General features: G+C 41.3%; 1 protein-coding gene across 1 annotated transcript in view; it reads left to right on the top strand.

Moving 5' to 3' along the window:
* Positions 1 to 14,705, top strand: part of NALCN (sodium leak channel, non-selective) — a 229,162-nt gene that overhangs the window by 124,056 nt on the left and 90,401 nt on the right. Inside the window, exons 12-13 of the mRNA XM_063127455.1 lie at positions 4,874 to 5,005; positions 9,336 to 9,503. Coding sequence (XP_062983525.1) covers positions 4,874 to 5,005; positions 9,336 to 9,503 — 300 coding nt within the window. The remainder of the gene's footprint in view (positions 1 to 4,873; positions 5,006 to 9,335; positions 9,504 to 14,705) is intronic.

The raw sequence follows: 14,705 nt of genomic DNA, 5'->3' as shown, positions 1-14,705 counted from the left end.
TCAGTGTGACTAGATTGAGTTTGAGTAAAAAGCCCATATAATGGATATAAACTGAACTATGATTCACTCAGTTCTCAGCAGTAATTGCAGCACTGTTTAAGAGGCACAGTAACACCCTTTTATAACTTCATCCAAGCATCTTATGCCTCAAGTTTAGATGTTTTGTTTTTTAGAAAAAACAGGTTAATTCACAGAAGATGGGTCTGGCAATTGATTTTAGTCATTGACAAACCAAATGGAGCATCTATGATTAAACGTAGTGTACTTCTGATTGGCAGATGCCAATCAGAGATGCATATACAGGGAATGGCTATTGCATTGTGTACATGAGCGTCACACATCATATCACACACCATGGGGCAACAGTGGATCCATTTTCTCCAACTATTTCAGCTAATTCAAACATGCTTTTCCTGGGGTAGTTCTCATTTATTCCATAGAGGAAGCATTTAGGCTCATGGTTTAGATCCATCTGCTGAAGATCACCACTGTTGAGGACACAACTGGACTGGATGGACCTTTGATCTTATCAAGCAAGGCAACTCTTCTTATCTGCTGTGTTGGGGTGGAGTTGAGGATGGGGGTGTAGAAGGTTCTCAGAGTGGTGGTGTTTGAAGTAACAAGGAAGTCTAGACATACTACTGGTGGGAAAGGCTGCAGAGGAGGAAATACAGCAGGTGTTAGAACTGGAAATGAAGAGGCTGCACAGACGGATCTGAACATCTGTTTAGGATGCTCAGATGCCCAAGGGATAGTACTGCTTGTCATTCTGCCAACTCCATCAATCAGGGGTGTGAATAATCAGTGTTCAGTCCCATTTGATGTAAACTGAGCTTTGATACACTCAGTATTCAGTGATTGTACTGGGGCAATAATGGCGTCAGCAAGCAGTGAATTTCTTTCCTGCTCCTTTCTGTCCTCTACTTCAATTATTAATTGTAGTGTTGTTTTTTGTTTATCTCTACTTAGTCTGCTCTTAATGTAATGGGGTGGTTCATAACATTTAAGCAAAAGGTGACATTTTGTATTTGTTTTTTGTTTTGTTTCCTATTATTATATGTGGGTCTATGTGATTTTTTGTAGGGCTGTGCACTGCCTCAGGCCACATCCCTGAAACTGAGGCAAGGCGGGCTGATTCGGACCACCTCACCTTGGTTCTGGGTCAGCCCGAGGTGCCCCAAAGCCGAAGCAGATTGGTAACAAAGCTTCAGGGCGTCTCAGGCTGCTTCAGAACGGCGCTGGGCCCTCTCTCCCACCGTCTCGGGAAAGCCGGCAGAAGGCGGGCCATGAGTCCATTGGACTCACTGCCGTCTCCCCGCTCACCTGCTGCACTGCATCGCCGCCACCATCACTGCTTGCCACCACCACCGCATTGCTGCATCGCCCCCCCACGACCAGGAAATGCACCACGCCTGAGAACCAGGCCACGATTTCAAGATATTGAGTTACTCCGAGTATTTAAAAGTAGGAAATGCTAGTTTTCAATGGTTCTCATTTGTTTTAGAAAGAAGTCTGGACCCACTCACAGAATATTGTGTTGCGTTCAGACTCCACCTATCACTCCCACCATCTACACCTGATGTTGCTAGCATTCGGCCTCAGTGGATCTGTTTTCTCCAACTGTTTCAGCTGATTCGAGCATAATTTCCCTGGGGCGGTTTTCATTTACTCCATAGAGGAAGCACTCGGCGGCATGGTTAAGATCCAACTTTCTCACCGCCTTCTAGCTGTGCTTAAAATTGAGGTCATGGTTCCCAAATACTCATGCTGCAGTTCCTGCTTAAATTAAACAAACCTTTTGGCATTCTGTCCTCCTTTCTATGAATTTCTAGTTTAATCACATTGTAGATGCCCTTATTTATTTCCCAGAGCATTCAGATTATTAAAAGTGGCTTATTACAGGTTGACGTATGCTTTTAGGGATATTGCATATTTAATCACCTGCCCAGTGTCCTCCAGACAGGGAACAATGTCATCCTGCTTTTCACATTAATAAATGACTTACCATAATATCAAGACAATCGCAGCTTGACACTTTATTTGAGAGTAAGTCGCCATTGATTGCAATGGCAATTAATTCGAAGTATTGCCTCTGATTGCAGCCTTATTTTTGTGGATAACTTATGAGCCCTTAATAAGTATTTTGCTTGCAACTTCCTCAGCGCAAGTAGTCTTTGCCTCAATTGTGATACTGTAGGAATTCTTGTATCATACATATTCCTGGTATTTAAATCAGAAAATTGCTTTTTATCTCATCCTTATGTAGTTTAAGAAGCACTTTGAAGCACTAAAAAAACCGATAGCAACTTAACAACACATGGCAAAACACCTCTTTCCCCAAGTTTTTACAATAGCTTCCCATCATACATTCTCTGAAAACCTCTGAAATCCAAATGACACACAGCTGACCAGGCAGCAGTCCAAAATATTGTACCATTCCATTTTGTCAATGAGCATACCATCTGTTCATATATTCCACTTTGGAAACATGGTACAGCCCTATTCAAGCATTCTGTGTCTGAAAATACTAAACAAGTGAGGAGGGGGAGCACGCTAGCCATACACGCACACACGCACACACACCATCATAATGTTCATTGCCCTCTACTTGTGGAGGGTGACTCTCTGAAGAGGAGAGCCTCCTTTATCCCTGAAGACTCTCCAAATGATTGAGAATGCTGATTTTCCAGCACTTTCCCCCACGTTAGCATGTATATTTTCAAATATAGCAAAGTTAAAATTTTGAAGTGGTGCCGTTTAGCTTTTGAATGCAGATTAAAATTCTATAGCATACAAAGATCAAAGTTAAACAGATGTACGTCCTTGAGTACAACATATGCCAGAGCCAGAAATAAAAAGAAATGTGCTGAATTTTTGTTCATGAAAGAATTCAAAATAAAATGGGGTGGGGGCAAGAAGGATGCAAAGTGCCCCTAAAATGTTTTTCTGTGTTTTTAAGAACTGTTCACAACCACTTTGGTTCCCCCCCCCCTTTGCTGCTTTCCGAGTGCCATTTTAGTCTCCCTTACTGTGTGATTACAGCCAACCAGAGATCATGCAGTGAACAAAACACTATCACTCTATGTAGCCAGTCCAATTTGGCTACAGCACTAGATTGTTATCAAATGTATGCATCATGTGTACACAAAGCGTATGTCTACAGAAATCAATGGCTGCTTCCAAGAAATGTCTGTTTTGTAATCTGAAATAAAAGCTGCCTGTCCTGGCAAAGCATTGCTCATGAATGGCTCAGGAGGGCACAAATTCAGGAAGAGGTGTGGAGCAGAAAGAAGGACAGGCAGGGTTTCATCAAGTTTAGGAGGCCTGAAAACAAGGGAAGTCAATGACTGGTCTTTGAGGGGGCGGGGCTTGGACAGAGCCCATAGAGTAGACGACTTGTTGGAAGAACTTCTTCTCAACTGAGCCCTTTTATGCTCCCTGAGACTGATTAGACTTTTAGTCTCCATCCCCTTGCTGAGGAGTACAGTCTTAAAGGGGAAGTTGTTTGACGAGGAGCCTAGTATTCCATCATCCCTCCGTAAACTCATGCCAGTTAAGCTATCTGAGTTGGTATTCCGGATTCATGGAGCTCGAGGCCATTGGAGGTGGGTATGCTGGCCTCCTGCTGGACCTGGGCTCAGTGGCTGCAGACTCTGCTCTGGACTTAGAGGTTTCCAGGCATCATGGTTTCTGGTTCGGTGGTGATGCTCAGGCACAGTGCCTCCTCCTTCAACACCACTGGTCCCTCCATCTCTGGGTCTGGGCCACTGCTGAGCCATGACATAATGAAGATTGCTGTGTCTTGGGATACCACTAGTTTGTTTACACGGTGTCTAGTTTTTCTGGTGACATGCACAGAATCTTAAGATTTATACTTTGTTTTGACAAGAGTAGCATGTGCAAAACAGCTTTTCTTTTATCCCACTTCTGTATGATATAAGAAAAGTCTGGATTTACTAATCTGCCACTTTGGCTCAGGATCAGGATGAAAGAAGAGAAACTAGAAGCACACTAGAAAATGCATTTGTAAGGATAGGAGGAAATCACTGAAAGTCACGGCAAAGGGAGTCAGGATGGCATCACTGGTTCTGAGCATAAAAACACTACATTGAGATCCATTCTGGTTTCAGAGCATTTAAGAAAGGCAGTCCCGGTACACTTTGAAATTTTCTCCACAGCTTCCCGGTGAAAAACATGCTGCCCATAAAACAAGAAAATAAATCCAAAAATCTTAAGAATAGATGCTAGACATAGGAAGCTGCCTTATACCACATCTATTTGTCCATCTAGTCCAGATCTATGTCTGGCAGAGGCTCTTTGGATCCCATTTGCTACCATATACCACGGGGAGAGGCTGTGGCTCAGTGGTCAAGCACATGCATTGTATGCAGAAGGTCCCAGGTTCAATCCCCAGCTACTCCTGCTTGAGATCCTGAAGAGACAGTCAGTATTAATTCTGGGCTAGAAGGACCCATGGTCTGACTCAATATAAGGCAGCTTCCTATGTTTCTACCATCTTCCTACTACCTGATCAAGTCCTGCTTTGGGATCTCCAGTCAACAGTTGGTTGGCCACTGTGCAAACAGAATGCTGGACTAGATGGACTTTGGTCTGATCCATCATGGCTCTGCTTATGTTCTTATGATCATTTTAACTGGGGGTCCCCAGAATTAAACCTGGGATTGATTATGTTCAAATTTCCTTAACCTCAGGTGTTAAGAAGATTGCATGGAGATTTTTCCATGCAGTTATTCTGAGTCATACAGCTATCAGAATGAATATTATATTATGATGATGATGATGATGTATGATAATTTTTTTAAAATTACAACAAAGAAGACTCTCTAGATACATATGTTTTTTTCCTCTACAGAGAATGATGAGGTCTTCAGTTTTCCATATGTTTATCCTGAGCATGGTGGCAGTGGATGTAATTGTCGCTGCTAGCAATTATTACAAGGGAGAGACTTTTAAGAGCCAGTACGATGAATTCTACCTTGCAGAGGTGAGTGTCCTGAAAATCGTCACTTGAAGTCAATGGCTGGGTTCACACATCATGACAACCCAGGATTGTCTCAGTTTTTTGTTACCCTACAGTTACCCTACAGTAACTGTAGCTAAAACTGCTCCGAAAAGGAGCTGTGAAAAGGCATGTTTGTTAATATCCCCTTTCTGGAGTAGCTGGAGGGTTGGGAAAGTTTTGGAAATGTGGAGGACCCTGAGAAGTTATTTCCACACCTAAAAGTGCAAGGATCATTATTGCCAAGGGGGAGATATTGTTGCCCCCCACTTTTGCTGCCACTTTTTACTCCCCAAACTTATTTTGGTACTTCTGAATTGTGCTGCTTGGTCCCTCCTTTCTCTTACTATTATTTCTCTCCCAGCCCTTCCCAAATGTGCAGAAATTAGCCTATATGCAAAGTGATCCTGTCAATTCCTTGTGTGTTACCTACTCTCCTGTACCACTTCCTTTGACAGCTGAAACATACAAGGAAATTGATCAAGCAAGACTATACATATCCAACAGTTGTAAGTGCGCACTTCCACATTTATGGAAGACCAGCAAAATAAATAAATAAATAAATAAATAAATAAATAAATTATGACATACACCCTTTTATGCATTTTTGAGGCCCCCCAAAATAAAAATCCTGATGAATGGTCATACCCCCTTTCCCCCAACTGCTGTTCATTTGTCAGTTTTCTGAATTTTGCAGTTTTTCCTCCATTATAAAAGGCAAACATGCCTCCTTTAAGGCTTAATTACTGGGAATAAGTGCCTTAAACTAAAATATGCTGAAATTCAGCCTTGTCCACCATTGAAATGTGGCTCCTAAGATCTTTGCCAAAATTGAATTTGGCCCTTAGGCTGAAAGAGGTCCCAATACCCCTGGCTTCAGTCCCTTTCCAGGTACCCATTGCATTTGTAAAATATTCTCCTTCTCACAGAAGAAAACAAATCACTTTTATTAATTTACTTAATTACTCACTAAATGTCCATCGATAGGATGGAGAAAGATATATTTGCAGGGACCCCTTTGGCAAGAAAGGAAGGCTCTGTTCTCACTACATTGCTACATTGTGTTCCAAGTACGGTGACTTGATTTTTGCTTCATAGGAAGGAATTGCAGGCATTAACATGGGAGAAAGTAAATAGATTCTTTAAGGGCATCATTCAGGAGCTAAACCTTTTCCTGTCCCTGCCAACCCCAAGCATTAAGAATCAAGCAGAATTCTGCACAGCCATGTTCTGAGTATTAATATTATTAACAACAACAACAACAACAACAATTTCATTTCTATACCACATAGCCTAAACTCTCTGGGCGGTTTACAACAATTCATAAAAATAAAAAATAAAAATACAAGTTTCTCTTTCTTGGACTAGATCTACCCTACTGCTTTATAGGAGTACTAAAGTGCACAGCTAACTATTGAGGCAATTTACACATTCCACATACCGCTGTCATAGTGTGATTGCCTGCTTTTCATTCCACATTGCCCAAAATTTCACAAGAAACGTCATTCTGTGTCCTACAAGTTATAAATGTGCAAGAGAGAGATAGCGTTACCATGATGATATCGTAATGATTTGACACAAAATGTAGATCTGGCCCTGGAACACACACTGTAACAGGACAGAAAGTTAGGAGACTGGGACAGAATTTTGGGAACTGGCGTTTAAATTCATATAAATGGGGCCTTACAATATTGTGTTACAATCTTAGCTCCTAACACAACTGCAGGTCTCTTACCACTCTGAAAGCTCATAGCATACTTTGGAGTTTGCAAGGGGATTTTGGGGGGGGGGGGGGTCAAGTGTCTTTTTGTTTTTCCTTTCCACCCCACCTGAAAGCTTTCCTCATTGGTCTATGCAGTGCATTTAATTGCTATATAATGGGGGAAGGCACATTCCTGGAAAGTAGGAAAGGAAAAAGGCATCATTTTGCTTGTCTTTCATCTTAAATCTCCCAGGGAGAGAAGTTTTCAGACCTCATGATGTACATCACACCAACCCAAATGACGGCCTGCATTATACTATAAGCTGTTAAGATGTTCAAGCTGGTCAATTCTACCTCAACCTCTTCTCCTCATCCCTTCCATCTGTCTCCTCCATAGCTCCTTGAAGCCACCAAGCATGTGTCCTTGTCAGACCATTTCGGGGTGTGTGTGTGTGTGGTTTTTGAATTGCCTGTTTCTTTTAATTTGCAAACTAGTACACTTCTGGATGCTTGTATTCCTGGAAATGCAGGACGCTGAAATGCAGAACCCAGAGGCTACTACTTTATTTTGGACAGCCCCGTTTTGATTGGGTGGGACTGAATTGAGCATTCGAAGGAGTGACAATGACGATGTAGATGTGAAGTACATAGTCTTTTGTATTGCAGTTTTTCAAACAGAACAATTTTTGGTACATCCAATACCACCCCAGTTACAAAGTATGAACAATTTGGAATACATAGGTTGTCTGTCTCCCAGAGCCTACTTGAAGGCTGCGTTGAAAATGTGCTTCTGGGTGACATCCCACACTCTCGGCTTTCCACAATTCCTTCAACCCTCCATTGTTTCTGTGAGGCATAGCTCCTTTGGCATAAGAAGAGGTGACAGCACGCTGAACTGCAGTCATTTATGTTACCACTTCGACGTTCTGTGCAGTGCCAGATCTTCCTTCTATTAAAATTTCAGGACTAACAAGAGCTAACCAAAAATGCGCACTGTTTGGATTCAGAGTCTTCTCTTGCAAATAGTGATGACAGACAGACTCCCATCTCTGTGTCTGAGGGAGGGGGAGATTCAGGTGTTTTTAAATTTAACCAAATGTTATGCAAACCATTTGATACATTTTTTAAATTGTTAGTGGTTCTGAGCGCCTTTGACAAGCATCTAAAATGCAAATGATCCAGCCTACACAATTTTGGAATAAATTAAAATATATTTAACTCTCTAATTGTTAATCTTCTCATAATGAAACAGTGAAATGTGTCAACATTCCACAAGATGCTTTAAGCATGATAGGTAACGTTTTGAGGGTTTTGGGGGTGGTTTTGACAAAAAAAAACCACCCACACTTATTTTGGATGAAAGTCTATTTGTTTATTTTTGTATCAGTGATCTTACATGAAAAAAATTGTGTTTCACGGGAATCCAACATAAGCCCTATTTAGAATAGATCCATTGAAATGAATCAAAATTACATTAGTCATGACTAACTTAAAGCACATCCATTTCAATGGGTCTACTATAAATCGGACTTATGTTGGATTTAACCCATTGTTTTGAACCAGTGCTGGTTCCAAGTTCTTAAGGGACCTTGGGTAAGACACTATCACTGCCCCCCTCCCTCAATCACACTCTTTCAACCTTCTCACCACCATTGCCATTAGCTGCTATTGGTTCTCATCCTCTTTCTCATCATTAGTACCACTTGCTTGCTTGACAAGCCGAGAGCAAAGAGACAGGTGAACAAGCAAGTTGCTGTTTTAGAAAGGAGGAGCAACTCCAGGGTGCTCTTGACAGTGGGTCCATTTTGTGGTGTGGGTCCGCTGCAGATACCCTTGCTGCCTGTCCTGTTTTGCACAAACCCTTTGTTTATTTATTAACTACATATATCCAGTTGGAGCCAAGCTGAGCTTCCCTTATTGGTGGTCTTGCTTGGATAGAGATGCTGCAGCTGAACCAGCAGTCCTGGTTCCTCTGGCTGGTGATAAAGAGTCCAGAATACGCTTCCCTTCTGTTCTGCAGTCCTAGGGAAATAGGGCATTAGGTCCTTCACTGCCTGATGAATGCGGCCAGGCTGATCTTCCCCTTGCTGTGATGTTTTTTCTGGGAGGCAGGCACAGGGTACAACCTCCCATGGCTTAGGGTCCGCTGGCAGAGTCCAGAATGATGTACTTTGGCTTTAATCTGAGGCTAAGGATGGGTGAACAAGCGTTGTTCAAGATCTCCAGGATTCTCTGCATTTCGCCTCATGCCCAATTTTTGTTTGCATTTGCAATCACTGCTCGCTCTGCACAAATGGGAAACTTGTGCAAATCAAGCAGCAATTGAATGGGAGAATTGCGTAAGTTTCCCCAAATTTGTGTGAATTTCCTAATTTGCGCAACTTCCATAGACTACAGCTGGGCTGATTCAGTTATGCATGTGCACTTGGAGTTTTGAACGGGGCATGCTCTCACGTTTTGCGAGCAAAACCAACATTCTTATACATCCCTGCCTGAGGGCATGTGTATGATGAGCACAGAAACCGGATTCTGTCATGCCAAAACGGTTGTGCAGAACATTTCTATGAGATATTATTCCTGGACCTATTTTTCCTCCTTATATGTTTCCTGCAGGTTGCATTTACCATCCTGTTTGATCTAGAAGCTCTCTTAAAGATCTGGTGCCTGGGCTTTACTGGATACATCAGTTCGTCGCTTCACAAGTTTGAACTGCTGTTGGTTATTGGAACTACTCTTCATATTTATCCTGATCTCTACCATTCACAATTTACATATTTTCAGGTACAGTGCAAATTTCCACTTGAGTATAAAAGAGAGAAATATGGTTTGGAACTACCCCAAAATTTAGCCACTAAAAGTCATACATATTTATGGGCAGCGGTTTTGTTGTTGTTGATTATTTTGGATATGACATTGAAATATATCAGAGGCTGATTTGTTATGGATTTGTTTCATTCATTATTTATTACATTTATATTCCACTTTCCCACTGGAAATGGCATACAAGATAAAATACAAAATTATAAACAAAACATAAAAGCAAAAAAACGCCCATCAATACAGTTAAAAAATAAACAGCACCCACTAGTGCCTAAAGCCTGTCTGAATAAAAACATCTTTGCCTGCTGATCGAATTGGGGCAAGCGGGAGCCAATTTAAGAAGAGGATCTGAAGAAACGTTTTAGCACTTAAGGTAAGGATGAGCGATATGCTATGGGAGATGGGAGGGAAGAATGCTATGAAGGCTGGACAACAGAAAAACTGACTAAAGGAAGTGGGACAAAGTAGGCAATGACTTGAGAAGCAGGACCCTAAGGAAAAAATGGGTGGCTACATTAAGAATATAAGAAGTGCCATGCTGGATCAGACGAAGGGTCCATTTAGTCCAGCACTCTGTTCACACAGTGGCCAACCAGCCATCGGCCGGGGACTAACAAGGCAGGACGTGGTGCAGCAGCACCCTCCCACCCATGTTCCCCAGCCACTGGTGCACACAGGCTTACTGCCTCACATACTGGAGTTAGCACACAACCATCAGGGCTAGCAGCCATTGACAGCCTTCACCTCTGGGGATTTCTCCTACCCCCTTTTAAAGCCATCTAAATTGGTGGATATCACCACAACTTGTGGTAGTGATTTCCATAATTTAACTATGTGCTGTGTGAAGAAAGGAGGAGCCAAGGAGAGGGTAGGTCTGAGGAGAAGCATTACACAGTTCCTAAAGATGAAACGAGCAGGCAGGAAAATGGGCAAGAACATAAAAAGAGACATGGTGGATCAGACCAAAGGCCTATCTCAGGGGTGGGCAACACTGCCCTGACACCACCAAAATTTGGTGGTGCAGTAGGATAAGATGGTGGTTTGCCTCTGAAATTTGGTGGTGTGGCGGCAATAGCAAAATAGCCCCTTTTTGCTGCTGCCACCACACCACCAAATCCACCTCTTCTTCCGTTAAAAGGAGGAGTGTTTTACAGCATTTTTCCTTTGGCAAATTTGGTGGGGGAGAGCAGTAGTCCCCCTCCCAACCCTCGGAAGTTGCCTAGCCCTGGCCTATCCAGTCCAGCATTCTGCTTCCACAATGGCCTAACTAGATGTCGCAGTGGAAAGCCTAAAAGCAGGACATGAACACAGTAGCATCTTGCTGCTCATGATCCCCAGCAATCAGTACTGAGACGCCTGCTGTTTCTGAAATTGGAAGTAATATATAGCCATCATGACTAGTAGCCTTTGATACTAGTTGTCCATGAGAGAAGAGGAGAGAGTCAAAGAGGCATAGGTTTGCTAAATTTATCATCTTAATGGGAATTCTGCTCATTTGTGGCTTCTGTTGTCACTGTAGCATTACGATCTGACAACCCAGAGCACTAACACAAGAAACTGCTCACTAACACACGTGTTTAGGTTAGACAGACATTTGGCACGATAATGACATTCCCGGGGGGGGGGGGGATTCTAGGGAGACGAAAATACTGTTTTCAACCACAGCCAATGCTACAAATGAATTTCATTTTTATAAATGAAAAACTCCGTCGCACTCATAAATTATGGATAGAGAAATTGAAATGAATGACAAGTAATTAATAATACATAAAGGGTAAATAATGAATGGTGGAGATAAATCTTTTAAAAATCATGAACACAGTGCAGTCAACTGAGTGAGAAGAGTTCTGTATTCTGAGATTATGGAAATCGGAACAGCTTTTCCATATTCAGTTGATGATCTGCAAAATCCATCCAGAAAATGTGCCAGCACTACAACATCTACATTTTAGGAGAAAAGCATGTACTGTTATATTCATTTGTTGATTTTCCCTTTATATTCAGTGGGGAGACATCTGAAGCTTCAGGTTTTCCAAATCTGAGGATGAGCAGGAGCTGGCTTGCTAAATCAGGGTTGGGCAACTTGTAGCCCCCCAGATTTTTTGGCCTATAGGTCCCACCAGTTCAAGCTGACTCAGTCAATTCTGAGGGATCATCAGGAGAGCCATAAAGTGCCCAACCCTGGAAGTGGTCAGAGGTCAAGCAATCTCTTATCTGAAGCAGGATCTAAAACAGTATTTGTGCACACACCCTAGTATCTACTCAGAAGTACCACTAAGTCAAGTGGGGCTTTCTTCCAGGTGAGTATAGGATTGCAGCTTTAGCCTTTCTGCTACAAATACAAAAAAATATTGCTGCACGGCTGCTGAAAGTCTTGATAACAGAATAATTCCCATGGGTTACATTTCATCGGAATCAGTCAGTAAATGCAAAGCTAAAATTGCTAAAACTAAATGGACCAGTGTTGTAAAGTATGCACTCCTAAATTATGCAGGATTTAAAATGTGAAAGAGCATTTTCCCATTTATTAAAATACAGGACTGCCCATTATTTGTTCATTGCAGATTAAAATGGGTTTAATTTATTTTGAAGGCATTTGTATTTGAGCATTCTGTTATAATAAGAAACTTATCTATATCCCCAAATTTGATTTTAAAAGGAAAGTATTCAAGACAGCCTTCCCATCTAACAATGTGGATTATTTTTGTCAATTTATAAGTTAGCTCATATACAGCTTATAAATTGTCTTTTTCAGGTTCCTTAAAGAGTCTTTTTCTTGAGGTTTTACAATATATAATGTATTAACTGATTAATCAATTGCATCTCTAGATAATTATGGCTGCACTCTTATAAACATTTACCTAGCCATAAGTCCCAGTAAACTCAATGGGGCTTTCTTCTGAGGACACATGTATAGGATTCTTCTGTAAATTTCTAGATACTCTGGTGGGTTAGGAAAATCCTTGTAATAATTTCTAAGACAGGCATGATTGACTTTTCCTTTGGCAATAGATATGCTCCAAGCCCTTCAAGACAACTGTGACCTTTTTATTTGATATTTGAAAAAGAGAGGGTTGGGGGTTTTTTTATATATAAAATGAAGCCAGAGGACACCTGACTGCAAATGCTTTAAAAATTATTCTTGAGTCAGTCAGCATAGTTCCGACCCACCGTTAAATGAAGAATATTTATCTTATCAAATCTGCTTTTTATAGCCATCTTCTTCATTAAATTTACTGTATAATGATACATATGTTTTGCAAGCAGAAGCATCTGCCACACTGAAAGATTTAGGTCACCTTCTGTAATCCAAGTCTCCTACCGGCAAATGACAGGGGAGGTTGAAAAATACATTACCATTTGTGTCAGCATGCAAGTTGGAAATCCACCATATCCACAAGCAATCAAATTCCTAGGGAGTGATGTAACGTATCTCTCAATCAGCTTGGGTCAAAAGATTATGTTCACCTAGATACTGCTGGCAGTTAGGCAAATCCTCCAACATTCTAATATTTATGATGACAGCTCTACAATTTCCCCAGCCAAGCAGCAAAGAGGTAGCTGGGAAAGGATGTCCCATGTTAAACACACCCCGATTTATCCGCCAGACCTATTTTTCACCTGCCTAGGCTTCCCCACTGTGTATTGGGGACTGCAATATTTATTAGTCTTCCCTTTTTTTTTCTTCGGTACATCAGTCACTCTTGCTAACCACGGTGGCTGCCACTCATCTTCCAAAGCACAGATATACTTTTATTGCTATACAATTTGTGTGCTCTTTTGTAAAGTGCTATTTTGTAAACTGCTCTTTTGTAAAGTATTCCAACTCCACATTGTTCTTTTTACAATGTATCTATAGGTGACACAATAGTCCAATTTAGACTGCAGTCCTGTGCATAATTACCTTGGAATAAGCACCACTAGACCCAATTAGATCGCATTGATTTAACTGAAAAATTAAACACATGCTTCGTCCTTTCTGATTAAAATCAATAGGATTTAAAAGTGCTTAGCATTGGTTGAATTGTGCCCAACATATGTAAAATGCCCTTCTTCCAAGGAACCTGAAGTACTGTATTGGCCCGGTTCACACATCACAACAGTTGAAGAGTCAGGGTTATTTAAACATTGATAGCTGAACCAGTGGAGCAAGCAAGTGTTTCCAGCTGACTGGCCAGCCATTCCCACTGTGATTGTTTATCATGATGTCCGAACCCAGAACTCCGTGTTGTTGGGGGAGAGAGAACCCGTAGTTTGAACCAATAATCCTGGATTGTTTATTGCAGTGGGAGCAGCTGGGAGGCTGGGAACCAGCATGCTCACTTATTGGCTTCTGTTTCATTTTCAGCAACCCATGGTTAACAACCCACTGGTAGAATCATGAAGATCAAACCTGCAGGAAAGATGCTGAATGAATTAATATGAACTAAAATTGAAAGCTAGGGTTGGTTAATGCTGATCTATCCCAGCAAATGTAGCAAAGGTTCAGACTAACACTGTAGTATGTTGAATTTGAATCTACTGTTTGGGGACCAAAGTCAAAAATGTTCTTGTTACAAAGGAAATAAGGAAGCAGCCTTGCCCTGGGTTGATGGTTGTAAGATCCACATTGGAATGAACATACAGACCACCCAACTGCTCATATATTTCCAAACAGATTTCCGGATAGGATGGGTGGGATAAAAATGTAATGAATAATATTATAAGCAATAAGCATTATAGAATCATCTCTTGTAGTAAAATTATCATTTCTTCACAGTGACAATCTTCATTGTTTTGAACAATGTTGGTGTAATTCTCGCAATAAAGTATTAATATTAAATGCAAGTCATCCGATGTAGCAAAAATAAATTTAAATATTACAAGGTGTAAGCCAGTCCTCACACTACTATAATGAGTCAAGCTTCATTGAGCTACACAGTACTCAGTTGTCTGCCTCTGATCCTCAAAATACCTGACCCATGTCCATATGAATAAATGTAGGGATTGGTGGAGACAGAGTGCTTTGATGACTGCCCTGCCCCTTTCTCTCTTAATGAAAACAAATGAGCTAGTAAAACAGTTCCTGGAAGATTAATGTGCTACTTAAATTTCAATTAAGGTAATTTAGGTGTGGGTGGTGGCACCTATACCAAAACATTTAAGTGGAAAACTACTAAAAAA

Source organism: Elgaria multicarinata, chromosome 5 (genome assembly GCF_023053635.1).
Source record: "Elgaria multicarinata webbii isolate HBS135686 ecotype San Diego chromosome 5, rElgMul1.1.pri, whole genome shotgun sequence".
Taxonomy (NCBI): domain Eukaryota; kingdom Metazoa; phylum Chordata; class Lepidosauria; order Squamata; family Anguidae; genus Elgaria; species Elgaria multicarinata.
Note: the sequence above shows the minus strand (reverse complement) of the source record. Positions and strands in the feature narration are given on the sequence as shown.